Source organism: Vicia villosa, linkage group LG5, assembly GCF_029867415.1.
Source record: "Vicia villosa cultivar HV-30 ecotype Madison, WI linkage group LG5, Vvil1.0, whole genome shotgun sequence".
Taxonomy (NCBI): Eukaryota; Viridiplantae; Streptophyta; class Magnoliopsida; order Fabales; family Fabaceae; genus Vicia; species Vicia villosa.
In genome coordinates this window covers 11,316,127-11,333,012 of record NC_081184.1, presented here as the reverse complement: position 1 = coordinate 11,333,012, position 16,886 = coordinate 11,316,127, and the positions used below count along the sequence as shown (strand labels likewise).

Sequence of the window (16,886 nt, the reverse complement as noted above, 5' to 3'; positions counted from 1 at the left end):
TAGCTTAATTATTAATCACCTATTTTCATAAACAGCTTATTTCCAGAATCACTTTTTTTAAGAACTTTTTATGATTCGACCACCAAACCAACCCCCCCCATTCGATTTCAGTTAGTAATAACCAAGAGTCCTTGAGAGACGATATTCGAGTTACCATTACCGTCGTACTACAGTTTTTTAAATTAACTCATTTTTGACCCGCGCGCGACAGCGGAACAGTTATTCTGTTATGACTTTATTGATTGTCTAATAAAGTCTTGGCATCTGTTATATGGCCTGCAGTATAGGGATAATTTTAGGCCTGCATTATTAAGTCTTGGTCTGCAGTATAGGGATAACATGACACTTTCCAATCTGTCAAAAGTTGCTTATATATGAAACATAATTAGTTAGACATAAAATTACAGTTATGATTCGACACTTAATGCCTATGTGTCAATTCATGAGCCTTTATGAGTTGGCTCATGACTTCATGAGTCGATACATACTGTGATAAATCACAAACCAGTAGCTTCTCAACTTAGATGAGTCGATGCAAACGTCGTATGGTCCGAACCATACACTTATGGTTCGATGCATAAAGGCTATGGTCCGATTCATACTGAGTAAAGATGCAAAACAGAATTGCATAACAATTATGGTTCGATCCATGTATCGTATGTATTGGCTCATGTTATTTTGGTTCGATGCATAAAGGCTATGGTCCGATACATGCTGAGTTTGAATTGAAAAACAGAGAAGCAGAAGCTATATGAGTCGATACAAAACACGTATGGATCGGGTCATGGCTTTTCAGTTATTTAAAATTATAAATTAAATAAATGTAATTACGTGGCATAAGTAATTTTAGCCAACTCAGCAATTCCCACAGCCACATATGCATTTTTGGAGAGGGGCTCTAAATTTGTCAAAAAACTAAATGTTTGGGGATCAAAATAAGGAATTTTGAAAATGGGGGATCAAAAGTTCATTAAAATGAAAATAGGGGGGTCAAAAGTGCATTTAAGCCAAATTAATAAGACAAAACACTATTTCACCTTTAACAACTTTCTGAATTGATGAAGCTTATGGGATGCTTGTCTTCCATATGAGGACAGATCTCTCAGACTGTTAACTCCTAAACAAACCAGATTGACAGGTAAAATCTTCATTGTTCTTAAAATATATGCAGCTAAGCACATCAATGGAACATAAGAAACTATTAGGTTGTTTTGTCTATAACACCTTAAAGGAATAGCCACAGATAAAGATGAATTTTTTAGAACAATGAATAGGCATCCATTCTTGACACCACAAATGAATCTATACATGGTACTGCCCAACCTTAGGATGATTTTTTATTTTGAAATAGATAATCAATTGATAGTGGTTGAGTTACTCACCTTAGGCTAAAATGCTAACAAGGATTGGTATGAATGGTGGTTATCTGAATTCAGGAGAACATCATAGCAAAAACATGATAAGCATTCCTCTACTGAATGTCAATTTATATAATTCTGAATATATTACCAAACTTACAATAAATTCACTTGGTGTAAATCATTTATGGTAATCCAACCACCAAATTATGTTTGTTTATTTAATAATACAATGTGCCTGTCATGAACTTTAATATATAGATATCATTCTGTTTATACTCCCATGGTACATTAAATGCATGGTAAGAGGGATTGTCAATGGGACAACATGTGCATAGTTATAGATTATATATCCTGTGGATTTTAATTACACCTTCTAACTCAATAACAATCAAATTTGGTGGTTTTTTGTAGCTCTCTTAAAGTTGCAAAATATGGACCCTTTTGCCAGAAAACATAACGCGAAAAAGGCATGATCAAGAAGGTCAATGCTTTTGAAAGAGAACCGTTCCAAACGTCAAAAATACAATCCTCACCAACAGTTGGCCCTTGATGCAGTTATTAATACTCCAGTGTCAATCACGCCGAGGCAACCTTTGTCCGAGTTGACTCCATCACTTCAAAACAGTACTACAAGAACGAGAATTTCTGGACAGTCAGTTGGTATAAGTTTAGGTTTTGAAGGTTCGGAACCTAGCGTAACAAGACACGCCTTTTAGACAAATATAAGGTCCCGACCGATAGATACTTTGGCAACAAATCTATTTTCAAAATTTGCATCCAGTTCTACGGCGAAGGAAAATGAGGGCTTTACTCCTTCCTCATTGAAAGCTAATCAAAACCGGTCTCCTCATGAAAACATTGTCGGTGAAGCTGGAAGATCTTCTACGATACACACGTTAGTGCAAGCCCTTAACTATTTCACACCAACTTAGTTACTCACCTATATATATATATATATTTCTCTATGTATCCCTTACTTGCTTATCAAGATAACACATTTAACTAATTATTTAACTGTGCTATTTGTGGCTGTCCCATTAACTTGTGTGTCAAGTTAAGCTTGAAACAAATTACTTAGGATTCAGATAGTTCAAAGATGCCCCATGAAAGTGGATTCTATTTTTTAAACTAATATTGTTTACACTAAGCCTTTACATATATAACCATTAACACAATGTTAGGGCTTGAAAGTTGATTACATCCCTGTTTATAATGGTTTCCATGGTTTTATTGTTAACAGCTTACCACTAAATCCCAGACCAGTTAGAGGTAGGCCTAAGAATCACTATGGAGTTCCAAATATGGCTAGGAACTTAACCAGAAAGTTTCCTATACTGGAAAGAGAGGAAGGGCATCACACAACGAATGGTTTGCTCGGTTACACCGGACAAACAAGGTACATAACTGCCTTGACATTGCAAAACTACATTGCTGCCCACATGACCTGAAATAATCTTAAAATTATATTATGTTTTGACCTTAACTTTTTTTGAAGTTCATTGTTTAATTCATACTGTTTTATATGAGGCAGTAATCCAACTATGGTAGAACAACAACCGAGGTATGGGAAATTCCCAAGGTAATACTGTTTTCAACTATTGTTTAAAAGTTTAAGGCCAAGCTTATTGCACTGAATATGACCAGTTTATATTCAATATATTAATTGTCATAAATAGATTATGAGATGTGGCTTGGTCTAGAGCCACCTCAATTAATACTTAGTTTGAGGATGCTTATAATGTCACTTTGGCTACGCTCAATTTCACATTTATTCCGCTCAAGTTCACTAGGTAACCTTAATTATTTCAAAAGAATATTATACATTGTTGCTCTAAAATAATATGTTTTAAACATTGCTTCCAAGGTGAGTTTTTAAAACACCCGTATTTTAAATGTGTATAGAAAAAGAGGTGACTATCAAATTTTAGTTCATGCATGACAGAAATGTAACCCTACCAGACATGTAGAAAACTCATAATAGCCTACAATTTAAACAATAATAGGTGTCTAAACCTCAGCCTGTTTGAGACATTAAATCCATAAGAATTATGTGTAGGAATACATACTGTATTTCTGATATTCAATAAGTTATTTATCAGAGATACATATTATATGGGCTTGAGGTTTTTCATCAAGTTTTGCAAGTGACTGAGGTCCAAAGTATTCACTAAACTTGAACACAGTTGTGGTGATGCTCCCAAACGAGCTAGAGGCAGGCCAAGAAAACAAATGCTTGATCCAGAATTGGTGTTGTATTTGAATACAAGGTTCCCCAGCCAAACTAGTAGTCGGACGCATCCCATTCCAAATGATACACCCGGACCAAGGTACCAAACATGATGTCCTTCATTTTATACAATGCCTACTGTATTAATATAACTGATGCATCATTTGTTTCAACAGTAGTGTCATTAACACACCGCCACCTGCTCGGCAAATAGGCAAGATATCCAACAATCATGTTTCTCACGAGGTAACGCAAGTGTCACAGTCCACGACCAATCATCAGCGTAAAACGGAGCCAACGTGTCCTATTTTTACACCTACGGTTAATATGGATTTTAATAGCGACTCCGATGAGGACAGCGACTACGACCCGTTTGCAAGTATGTTTAATAAGTGTTCTATCACTCAAATTTTTATTCAATAGACCAATTTTAACTGTAACTGTGAATAGAACGTTGCAGTCAACATAAACGGCATTGTCTCATGTCGAAAATATATGTGTATGTTTATTGCAGCATACTTATCCGACGAGGAAAACTGTTCAGACTCAGAAGATCTTGAAGCACCTTTTACAATCAATGACATCGCAACCGGACATTCTGAAGGTAAATAATTGTAATTTGGAATTTTTACCATTACTACCAATATTATACCATTATGCTTTCCTTTTCTAAATTTCCTACATTCTATGCTTATGTAGAATATTACGATATCGGTTCCCCTCTTATCGAATGTTGTTATTGCAAAGCAATGATGTGGTATCAAGAAAGGATGCACAAAAGTACACATTCAGCTAACCCAAAGTTTATGATGTGCTGTGGTAACGGCAAAGTTGAACTACCAATGCTAAAACAGCCTCCTGAGCAACTTGCAAAACTTTTATTTGATAATGACAGTATAGTTAGCCGGAAGTTTCAACAACAAATCCGACTATACAATATGATGTTTGCATTCACATCACTGGGAGCAAAGATAGACAATCGTTTTAACAATGGTCGCGACCCTCCAACAATGAGGATACAAGGTCAAACGTGTCATCGAATTGGGAGTTTACTGCCTCCTCAAGGGCAAAAACCAAAATTTGCACAGTTATATATATATGACACGGAAAATGAAGTCGAAAACCGGATGCATGGCCTTAGGTAATTGCCTATGAATACTGACTGTCACATGTTTTACATGACTTATATAATTTGGCCTATTAATACTCACTGTCACTTTTTTTACATGACTTATATAATTAGGCCTTTGAATACTCACTGGCACCATGTTTTACTTTTATTATATCATTAGACCTATAAATCCTCACTGTCACCTTTTCTACAAGGCCATTCAAGTATTGACAACTTTGTTTTCTTTATGTTAGGAACAAGGAGAACATTGGTTCTGATGTTGTAAACCAGTTGTCCAATATGCTGTACGAATTCAATCCTCATGCAAAGAGCTTTCAAATGGCAAAACAATGGTTAAACAATGGGGAAACTCAAAACCTCAAGCTACGCCACATTTCTAACCGATCCACCGATGGAAGGGTGTATAACCAACCTACTGTGTCTGAAGTTGCAGCCTTGGTTGTTGGTGATATTGACACGGCAGAAATGCGTGATATCATTATGCAAACAAGAGGAGGGGGACTTCAGAGAATCAACGAACTGCATGCTGCTTACATGGCTTACCAGTATCCTTTGATTTTTCCTTATGGTGAGGACGGTTATAGACCTGATGTAGCTCATAGGGACTTGCCTTCCAACAATAACAGCGTACGAAATAGGCTCACAATTCGGGAATTTTTGGCATACCGCATTCAAACCAGGTTAAATGAAGCTAAGACTTTATTGTCTTCCAGAAGGTTGTTCCAACAATTTCTGGTAGATGGTTACACAATGTTAGAGTCTGAGAAACTTGAATGGCTACGTAAAAATCAACCAAAACTTCGAGTTTCCAAGTACAACTCTTTAAATGAAGAGGGAGACCAGAGTCAAGCCCAAGGGAACAACATAGGTAAACGAGTGGTTTTGCCTTCCTCCTTTGTCGGAGGTCGTAGGTTTATGGATCAATTGTACTATGATGGAATGGCTATATGCAGTAAAGTTGGATTTCCTGATTTGTTTATTACCTTTACTTGTAATCCTAATTGGCCTGAGATTCAAAGAGTACTTAGACCTCTTCATTTGAAACCTCACGATCGACCGGATATCATCTCAAGAGTCTTCAAAATCAAGTTTGATCAATTGCTTACAGATTTAACCAAAAAAGGTGTTCTCGGCAAAGTACTTGCCTGTGAGTTTATTATCCCCCTTAACTTTGATGTCATTATATTGTTTATAATTTATAACAGTAATTCTAAATTGCTTATGCTTTTCCAACTATAGATATGTACACCATCGAGTTTCAAAAGAGAGGATTGCCTCATGCCCATATATTGATCTTCTTGCATCCTTCAAACAAATATCCAGGTCCAGAAGACATTGACAAGATCATTAGTGCTGAAGTGCCCGATCCCGAAACACACCCTCGGTTGTACAGTTTGGTCAAAGCTCACATGGTTCATGGTCCTTGTGGTTTGGCAAATCCCAAAACACCTTGCACGAAAGATGGGAGGTGCACCAAGTTTTACCCAAAGAAATTTCAACCTACGACTATTGTGGACCAAGAAGGGTATCCTGTTTATAGGAGAAAAGACAACAAACACACCATTGAGAAAAATGGACTCATCTTTCACAGTGGTCATGTTGTTCCTCACAATCCAAGTTTGTTGTTGAAGTACGAAGCCCACATTAACATGGAATGGTGCAACCAAATTACTTCTATCAAATACCTTTTCAAGTATATAAACAAAGGTTCCGATAGAATTTCTGCAATCATACAAGGCCAAGATAAAAACAACATCGACGAGATCAAACAATATTTGGATTGTTGATACATCTCCCCAAGTGAAGCATGTTGGAGAATATTTTCCTATTCTATACATGGCAGAAAGCCAGCCGTAGAAAGATTGTTTTTTCACATGGAAGGTGAAAACTCTGTGTACTACAAAGACTATGAGCAGGTTGGTGATGTGTTGCTCAAACCAAGTGTAACAGAGTCTATGTTTACAGCATGGTTCGAAGCAAACAAAACTTATGAAGAAGCAACATTACTAACTTATGGGGACTTTGTTTCTAAATTTGTTTATCATAAACGAAGTCGAAGTTGGAAACCAAGGAAACGAGGGTATACCATTGGTCGACTCATTTGGGTTCCTCAAAGCACTGGCGAGTTGTTTTATTTAAGGATGATGCTCACTGTCAAAAAAGGTCTGTTATGCTATCAAGACATCAAGACGGTTGACGGTAAGAAGCTAAAAACTTTTAGAGATGCATGCTTTGCAATGAGATTTTTACAAGATGATCGTGAATTTGTCGAGGCCATCAAAGAGGCACATCAGTGGGGTTCAGGTCATTTTTTACGCAAGCTATATGTTACCATGTTACTATCTTCATCGATGAATAGACCCGAACATGTTTGGAGAAAGACTTGGATGTATTTATCAGATGGCATTCTTTATGATCAAGGAGTCTTCGCAAGAGATCAAGGTATTTTATCTTTCCTAAATTTTTAATCGGTGTTTCAATTTTTTATCATATTGTTTATCTTCAGCCGTTTGCAAATTTATTGGATTCCCCTTTTCTACTAATTACATACTGTTTTATACAAATTAGCTAACTATTTTTTCAAAGTGTATCTTTACTAAACCTCTCTTATTGTAATTACATACTGTTTCAATATGGAATTTCACATATTTTTCATGCAGTATCAGTGTGGAATTTATAATACTTTATTTGTTGTGTTCAAACTGTTCTTTGTCCTTGAAAGAAAATTCTGAACCATTGAACTTTTGCACCATAATGTAGTGATCTTGACTTACTCATGTCCGTGCTATCGTAAAGCAACAAGATCATAAGTGCAGAGCTGGTAGTTGCTGCGGCTGTTTTAAGTATTGCAGCCACTGGATATTGAAAAAATAGATACAGTGAAACATTGTTTAATGATCTCAATAAAGAATAGGTCATTTAAGAATAATGCTGCACCTTTTTTAAATTTTTCATTCACTGCTGATTTACCAAATGTAACAAATATTAAATTGTTTATGATAAACAATACAAAATAAAACATTTAGATGATGTTCATAATGTGTGTTGAAACATTCTTTCTTCATTGAAACTTTGTTTTTGTTTATTTTTTATCATAGGTCTGACAATGAGTGATGCCGAACTAAAAGAACGGACACTCATGGCTATTGAAACACTATTGCAAAATAATAATCGAACTTTGAAGGACTTCAAGACAATGCCATATCCGAAAGATTATGTCGAATCCTTTACAGGAAATCGACTCCTTTATGATGAACGTCAATATGATGTTCTTGCTCAACAACAACTCTTTGAAAGTCTCTACGCTTCTCTTACAGGTAATATCACCCGTTGTTACAACAATTTAAATTACTTAAACTTTCTATAAACATTAACAACTCTCTTTGGAAACATCTCCTTGATATAGACGAACAAAGAAGCATCTTTGAGGAAATCATTGATGCTGTAGAAAAGCAGGAAGGCGGAGTTTTTTTTTTATATGGCTACGGTGGCACTTGTAAAACCTTCATGTGGAACACTCTATCAGCAGCACTTAGGTCTAAGAAAAAAATTGTTTTGCCGGTTGCTTTAAGTGGGATTGCAAGTTTGTTGTTACCAGGTGGAAGAACAGCTCATTCTAGATTTAAGATTCCTGTCCCTACTTTAGAAACTTCTATATGCAACATTGAAAAACAAGATGATCTTGCTGAGCTTCTAAAGATGACAGATCTAATCATATGGGATGAGGCTCCTATGGCTAACAAGTTTTGCTTTGAATCACTCGACAAATCCTTGAGAGATATTATGAGTGGAACCACACATGCATCTAAAAGAGTTTTTGGAGGAAAGGTTGTTGTGTTTGGAGGTGACTTCAGACAAATTCTCCCTGTTATACCAAGAGGTACTAGATCTGATATTATCCATGCAACAATCAATGCTTCTTACATTTGGGATCATTGTAAAGTCTTGAGGCTCACAAAGAACATGCGCTTGCAAACTGGTCAACCTACTTCTACAGCTGATGACATAAGGAGTTTTTCTGAGTGGATTTTAAAAATTGGAGATGGGACCATGTGTGAGCCAAATGATGGCTACGCTGATATTTGTATTCCATATGAGTTCTTAATTTCTAACTTTTCAGATCCGATTAAGGGAATTGTTGAAGATACGTACCCTGATCTCATTCATAACTATCTTGATTCCAATTATCTTCAAAGTCGTGCGATCTTAGCTTCAACAATCGAAGTAGTCGATGATATCAACCAATATATAACAAACCTTCTTCCAGGTATTCAAGTTATTTCAGTTAATAATAACAACTTTTTGAAATCAAGATATAAACTATTGTTGCCCATACATTTTATCTAAATATAGGTATTTTTCAATTGTTGTAGGAGAAGAGAAAGAATACTTTAGCAGTGATTCTACTGATAAATCTGATGCAAATAGCTTTGATGCATATGAGCACGTAACACCCGAGTTCCTAAATGCTCTTAAGACTTCGGGATTGCCGAACCATTCAATAAAGTTAAAAGTTGGGGCCACTATTATGTTAATGCGCAACCTAGACCAATCTGAAGGTTTGTGCAATGGTACAAGGCTAACTGTTACCAGGCTTGCTGCTCATGTCATTGAAGCTAAGATCATTTCTGGAAAAAATGTTGGTAACTTATTTTATATTCCTAGAATGTCTTTGTCCCCTTCACAATCACCATGGCCATTTAAACTGGTGAGACGTCAATTTCCAATTATTGTTTCCTTTGCCATGACTATTAACAAGTCTCAAGCCAATCACTTGACAATGTTGGTTTGTACTTGCCAAAAGAAGTTTTTAGTCATGGGCAATTATACGTGGCTATCTCAAGAGTCAAATCCAAAAAGGGATTAAGGATTCTTATTCATGACAAAGATAAAGAACATATGCTCTCTACCACCAATGTTGTATTCAAAGAAGTGTTCCATAACATTTGAAAAGTATGTTTTTAAAAATATAAACTTATCATGCCATGACATAATTTAGGAGAAATAATGGTTCTTTACTTCCACAATACATGAGTTTTTTGTTTCCTTGCTATTTCAGGTCCAAACATCCTACTCATTTTGGGGAATCATGTTGCAGCTTTGTTTTCCTTTTTATTATTCGTCGCCACATGTTTTGGAGATTCCTTTGCAACTGTCTCTCGAGAATTACATGCAAAAAAATTGTATAAACTATTAACTATCATTCATATGTTATGACTTTATCAAAACTCATCTTATTGAAACAATATCTTTGATTCATGAATCTTATTTATTTTGATGTACGTCTTATACCATTTGATCATTTTTTTTTAACGACAAAAAGTTAAAATATTACCCGTGCACCAGCACGGGTTTCTTTCTAGTTCTAGCATAAAAATCAAATGGCAAAACAATTACAATTGACACAAAACACAGTGTAAAAACCGTACAACAATAATAAATATATATGCACACACATCAGGATTTAATATCAGACATAATATTTTGTCAAAAAAAAAAAACAGACATAATATTAGCAGTATTTATATCATAGATATGCATCAGACCTTAACATTTTAAGTAGAAATGCAGATTTACCTCACGCAGAGAATCTATGCAATTAATTCATGCAGAGAGAGGTCAAATCAAAGTCAATTACTTTCAGTTTTATTCAACCCACACACTTCACTTATTACTATCACTTGTTTTTTCCCAACTACTTCACTTGTTATATTCAATTTTTTACTTTGATTTTTCATTTTTTTACTATCTATTTAAACAGGCCTTCACACTTTGGATTTCACGATCAAAACCTTCACCACTTCTATTTTCATCATCTACCTCGGTTCTCTTACCATTCTTTTCAAACTTTTATTTCTTTTTTTCATCTTCAACAAAGCTGATAATACATCACCGTTCAAGCACTGCCTATGAAGTGAAGTGTTCAATGACGGTTAAGTTTCTATAGCAGTTTTGGATATGGGCGGAATTGGTAAAGCAGGTAAATATCAATGAAATTTATTTTTGTATTTAGTTGTTACTTAGTAAATTTAGGTAACTTAAAAAAATTTAATGAAAAATTCTGTTAGAATGGATCCAACAAATACTATAAAAATTTTCAATCAGACGAAAACCTCTTAAAATGACCAAAGCTGAAGGTTGATTTGAATTGGGAAATGTAACATAATAGTTGGCGTCTTTATAGTATACTCTAGTTACATTTCTAATTTGGATTTACAATGCTTTAATTGTTAGTGTCTTGTTTACTTTGTTTTGTTAGCAGTTTATTTCCCTAAGCTGATAGTCTTGTACTGGGGTACTTCTTGTGTGCGGTTACAATCCTGAATAATAAATTTTGCCGATTCAAAAAAAAGAAAAATGTTATTTCTTAGTTTTAGTAATTTTGTTCATATTTCTTTTATAACGTAGCCACACCAAAATATTATGTCTGGATTCGCCTCTGGTAGAGATAATAGTGGCGTTTATTTTGTAGATCATGAGCCAATAACTCATAATCCATGTTCCTTCTACACCAAATCCTATCAGTTTGAAACGCATTTTTAAAGTGGGTGTTTGGTTCACTAAACAATACGGTGAGATAAAATTCAAGTGTTATTTTTCAGAATCCGATGGTTATCTTATGGTGAAGAGGCTAAACCAAAAGTATTCAAAAGAGGCCTCAGAGAAAGAGGTACAAGTATATACTATATTTATTTGCATAATTTGATCCAATCATCTTTTAGTTTGAGTCGGTATTGAGTCTTTCGGTTTGCCTTGTGGTAACGGCTTCGTTGATATATAGCAGTAGTTGGGTAATAGGTTTTGAGTTTTGTCCCATGCAGCAATTCAGTTATGTTATGTGGTTGTATCAGTAGTGTTTGGTTTTAGTTCTGTGGTTTATTTGTTTTGGTGGTCTGTGGTGGCAGTTTGGTTGCCGTTTTCCCATCAAGTTGGCCTTTGTATCTGTACTTCGTTTAACTAGCACTAGTAAGATACTCGTGCTTCCGCACGAGTAAATTTATTTAATATTGTATGAAATTAATTAGATACATATAAATTTTTAATAAATGATTTAATTACAAATGAAAAATATTATATAAATTTAATTATATTAAATAATTATATAAAAAAGAATTTGAAAGATGAAGATAAAAAAAATGAAATTTTAACATTTAAAAATAAAAATTATCTCTCAATTTATAGTAATTGTTGATTAAAATAAAATAGATACTTTGTTGATAATGACCTGTGAAATAAAAAATTTATTTGATCTGATATAAAATATATTTAAATATAAATGTAAAATGAAAAATAATCATATGAATTTAATCGTATTAAATAATCTTTAAAAAAATCGTGAAATGAAGAAAAGAAAAAAAATTTAAAAATAAAGATATTATCTCTCTAATAAAAACAATAATTGATTAAAATAAAAAAAAGTATTATGTTGATAGTGACCCGTGATATTACAATATTTTTAATTTTATTAAAATTAAAAAATAAATTATTTTTTAGAGTTGATACATAAATAGAGAAAAAAAATTAAAATGAAAGTAAGAAAGTGTGGGAAGAAAATTTGAGAGAAATTTGAAATTTTAATTAAGAAAGAGAAAGTGTGTAATGATCGATTAAAATAAATTAAATATTGTATTAATAGTGACCCGTGAGATAAATAAATATTTAATTTTATTAAAGTTAAAAAAATAGATTATTAATAATTTTTGTGATTAAATGAAAAAAAAATTAAAATGAAAGTAAGAAAGTGTGGGAAAATGAAATGTGAAAGAAATTTGAAAATTTAAGTAAGAGAGAGAAAAAGTGTGTTGGGGAGAAAAAATTGGTTATTGAAAAGTTAAAAAGTTGGACCAATGAGAGGCCGACAATTGACGCTTGGTTATTGAAAGGTTGAAAAAGTGATATGTGATTTTGTTAGTTACCGAATTGCCCTTTTTTATTTGTAAAGAAATTTTTAACTAAGGGCATAATGGTCAGATTGGTCAATCTTTTATTAATTGTTTGTATAGTAGATTCCTGATGCTAAAAGTTTTATATATATTCATTCTTTTAAAAAAAACATATCTTTTACTTCAATCTGAAAATTTTTGTATTTCTTTGTAGGTCATAGAAAAATTGATCTATTTATCTACCAAGTTTATTGTATTTAGTGAAGGAAAAATTGGTTTGTTGTGTGACTAAAATATTGGTGAAATTGTTATTAACTTGGAAAAGTTTATTCCAAATGCGGTAAGTTGCTAAGTAAATTTTAATTCTTGGCTTTTCATCGCTAATAGCTATTCTTATTCTCAAATGTCATAAATTTTCAGGAAGTGCTAGTTCAAATCTATGAGGAGATGTACATGGATGTGATACAAATTTTGACTCTTTGAAATTCATTTTTTCAAAATCTAGGGAATATTATCGCGAATCAAAATTAAGGAAGCAAGCAAAGTGTAGTAGTAGATCGACGGAGAGAGTGAGTAGCAGCAGGAAAAGAATGTCAATAAGTGGCCCATCTGAATTCATCAAGAATTTCAAACCTAAAACCTCTTTGACAACTATCATAAATAAAGGAAATAACTTGCCGTTCAGTGTAATGAGTGATAGGATACATATGTTATAAATGACGAAAATAATCCCCATCATTGATACAATACAAACTTTTTATCGAAACCAAGGTGGAGAGTTATTTATTAAATGTATGCTTTTGAAAAGTAAGAAATTTAAAGAAAAATTGTATTCTCCGAAGAATTTATTTGAAAAATGAGAAAGATGCGTAGATACTGGATGGTTTTGTAATATTTGTACTAATTTAATTATTGGTTTTGTAATTTTGTACTCATTTGATGTTTGTAAAAGCTTAGTTTTCATTTGGTAAATGATTTGAACTTTTGTGACTAGATTTGTTGAGCCTTTAATTATGTTTGTCACTGTCAGGTTGCACTAGAATAAATTGTGAGCAGAATGTAATAAATAGTAGGCGATCCATTTCACAACACAACATAGAAACAAACAACACCTTCAAATCATCATGTTTTGTTGTTGAGGATATGAATTATAGAAGAATTAGAAATTAGCACGTTCTATTGTTGTTGTGATCCTAAAGTATAATTTTACTCGGGAATAAAAGGTTTACTATACTTTACAATTTTTGTGTGGAAGATATTCTTTCACTCGTTCATGGCAATTTTCCTATATTTGTGTTGTTTTAGTTTGCAATTTGGTCATGGCAATTTTCCTACATTTGTTTTGTTTTAGTTTGCAATTTGGTCGTAATACACACGGCATACTCCCAATAGCTACATAGATTTTCACCCTATGTGAGTTTGTTCTCTCATCATGAAGTGTTGTGTATTTTGAATTCGAAATTCAAATTTTCAGTAGTCTGAAACAAATTTAAAGATAACTTTTATTGGTGGATGTTTAGTGCAAAAATTGACCAAAATATCTTGGAGACATATTTAAAGACAACTTTCACGGGTGGATATATAGTACAAAAACTGTAAAAAAAATTTAGAAAGTTTTAAAGATAATTTACACTTTTGTCTATGGGACACTTTTATCCTCTTTAACTATGTCATAATGACAAATCTAATTCCAAAAATGAGATATAAATAGTGTTAATACAGTTATATATCTATCGATTAAAACTTAACCTAGTTTAATCGGAATATTAAGCAGCAATCCTTTTAAACCATTAAACCATATGATTAGACCGGTGTTACATTACTCACACTCTTTAAAGGTTCTTCCGTTGCATATCTCACTTAACACTTAATAAATTCCTTGGTATGTGTAAAAAGGTTAAAACTTCTTATAATAAAAAACAGAGGGAGTAGAATCTCTAGAGACATATTTTGAACCGCTACATAAATTTTCATCCCATGTGAGCTTGTTCTCTCGTCATGAAGTGTTTTGTATTTTAAATTCGAAATTCAAACTTTCAGTAGTCTGAGACAAATTTAAAGACAACTTTCACTGGGGAATGTTTAGTGCAAAAACTGACCAAAATATCTTTCAAAAATATTTAAAGGCAACTTCCACTGGTGGATGTATCAGGCAAAAACTGACCAAAATTTCCTTCAGACAGTTTTAAAGACAATTTCCACTTTTGTTTATGGGGCACTTTTATCCTCTTTAACTTTGTCATATTTGAACACACCCGTGAGAATTAACTGTCCATTAATTTCCAACAATCCTTCACATGCTCTAATAATGACAAATTTAATTCCAAAAAATGAGATATAAATAATGTTAAGACAGCTATGTATCTTTCGAGTAAAACTTAACCTAGTTTAATCGGAATATTAAGTAGCCATGCTTTTAAACTATTAATCCATATGATTAGACCGATGTTACCGCTTTAAAGGTTCTTCCGTTTCATATCTCACTTAACACTTAATGAATTCCTTGGTATGTGTAAAAAGGTTCAAGCGTCTTATAATAAAAAACAGAGGGAGTAGAATCTCTAGAGACATATTTTGAACCGCTACATAGATTTTCACCTCAAGTGAGTTTGTTCCCTCGTCATGAAATGTTATGTATTTTGAATTCGAAATTCAAACTTATGGTAGTCTGAGACAAATTTAAAAACTTCTTTTCCAGAAACAGCTTTCAAATCCCCATTTTCCCATAGGTGTTTACCAACAATATCCCTGAAATTATAGTCATCACGTCGTGCCATCCACCCAAAGAGATTATCTCCTCGCTCACTTAAACCCAAGTAATCTCTCTTGCCGCAACGATCTGCTTTAGAACAGACACCTAAATGTCGAGTCGGAGACTTCGAGCTTGTATTGATCATCTTTCAAGTTGTTGTAATATATACGCTGGTAGTATTCCAAATCATCAGCCTCACGAGTACGTTCTGATGTTCGGTACATCTGAAAACGATAACAATAAAATCAAGTTCCAAGAAAGAGCAATCGAAGTTATCATAAAAAAAGGAAAATGCAATGTAATAATAATGACGAAGATTTAAGTATAAATAAAAAATACACAATAAAGAGAAGAAACTGAGTGATACCTTGTGGTGGAAGAATGCATGATCAAATGCGAAAACCAGAGAAGATTGAGCGAATGTGTATAAGGATGATTGGCGAAGAAAGTAGAAGAAGAGAAAGAGAGAAAGCCTAAGAAATGAAAATGAGTGTGAAATGTAAAGGTTTTCTGTTCTGGGTAATAAGGAATAAACTCACACTCACACGCTATAAAGGATGAAATAGTGTCTGATTAGTCGAAGATGAAGAGGAAGAGGAAGATGACGAGGAGTTAAGTCTATGATGCCGCAAGGAGGACGACAAAGCCACAAAAACTTAATCATAAATATGTGTAACAATGATCTCTTTTAAGCAATCTTTTAACTATGGTGCTCTTTGATGAACTTAAGTGTTCATCCGTACAATTAATTGTGTTGGTGATCTTTTATGTGTGTTTGCTTATAAATGTTAAAGCATGTGTATACATTTTATATTTTTTGTGGAGTTTGATTCATTGTTCTTGAAATTGATTATGAATCAAACTCCATTTCAATTTTGGACCCAGACAATTGCTTTTGCGAAAAGTTTCTTAAACTAAAACTTAACAATTCCTCATTTCTCCTGCCTTACAAACTTATTCATACTCAAGAACAATAGTTTTTTTTTCAATTGCTCTTCATTTCACACACCCGCTAATTCTATTGTCAACACACCAAAAATAGTCCAATATTCAATAAACTTCACCCTATTATTATTAATATATTATTAATTAAATAATTAATTAAATAAAATACTAATAACAACTATTCAACAATTAACAACATTTTCAACTTCGACAAATAATTCGACATAATTAATAAAATAATTAAATAAATTAACGGCTGTTACAACTCTCCCCACTTAAAATATTTTCGTCTTAAAAAATTTACCTAATTCAAACAACTCGGGATAGGATTCCGGCATCTTGCTTTCCAACTCCCACGTCATGTTTTCTCCAGAAGCTCCCGACCATACTACTTTCACCAAAGCGATCTCCTTACCTCTTAGAGTCTTTATTTTATGATCCGCGATTTGTACTTGCACACCATCCATATGAATCACATGAGATGAATATGAAATATACTTCCAGAGTTGTGACACATGAAACACATCGTGCAAATTCAAAATATTATGCGGTAAAGGCACCCTCTAAGCAACATTTCCAACTATGT

The 16,886-nt window shown here is 33.4% G+C and overlaps 2 protein-coding genes across 2 annotated transcripts; both read left to right on the top strand.

The window, feature by feature from the left end:
* The first annotated feature begins 1,846 nt into the window (after positions 1 to 1,846).
* On the top strand, positions 1,847 to 6,507 carry LOC131604199 (uncharacterized). Its single transcript, XM_058876659.1, has 9 exons — positions 1,847 to 2,013; positions 2,143 to 2,256; positions 2,602 to 2,757; positions 2,893 to 2,940; positions 3,765 to 3,967; positions 4,103 to 4,192; positions 4,288 to 4,729; positions 4,954 to 5,867; positions 5,960 to 6,507. Exons 1-9 carry the CDS (start codon positions 1,847 to 1,849, stop codon positions 6,505 to 6,507), a joined length of 2,682 nt encoding a protein of 893 aa, XP_058732642.1.
* Positions 6,508 to 6,594: 87 nt separating this feature from the next.
* LOC131604198 (uncharacterized) lies at positions 6,595 to 9,587 on the top strand. Its single transcript, XM_058876658.1, has 4 exons — positions 6,595 to 7,162; positions 7,819 to 8,037; positions 8,127 to 8,987; positions 9,094 to 9,587. Exons 1-4 carry the CDS (start codon positions 6,595 to 6,597, stop codon positions 9,585 to 9,587), a joined length of 2,142 nt encoding a protein of 713 aa, XP_058732641.1.
* The last annotated feature ends 7,299 nt before the right edge of the window (positions 9,588 to 16,886 follow it).

Bases quoted from the DNA above. Each gene is read 5' to 3' on its own strand.
- LOC131604199 (XM_058876659.1), top strand. From the start codon at position 1,847: ATGCTTTTGAAAGAGAACCGTTCCAAACGTCAAAAATACAATCCTCAC. The intron at 2,758-2,892 runs GTACATAACTGC...TATATGAGGCAG, and splicing joins GGTTACACCGGACAAACAAG to TAATCCAACTATGGTAGAAC. The intron at 4,730-4,953 runs GTAATTGCCTAT...TCTTTATGTTAG, and splicing joins AACCGGATGCATGGCCTTAG to GAACAAGGAGAACATTGGTT.
- LOC131604198 (XM_058876658.1), top strand. From the start codon at position 6,595: ATGGAAGGTGAAAACTCTGTGTACTACAAAGACTATGAGCAGGTTGGT. The intron at 8,038-8,126 runs GTAATATCACCC...TCCTTGATATAG, and splicing joins TCTCTACGCTTCTCTTACAG to ACGAACAAAGAAGCATCTTT. The intron at 8,988-9,093 runs GTATTCAAGTTA...CAATTGTTGTAG, and splicing joins TATAACAAACCTTCTTCCAG to GAGAAGAGAAAGAATACTTT.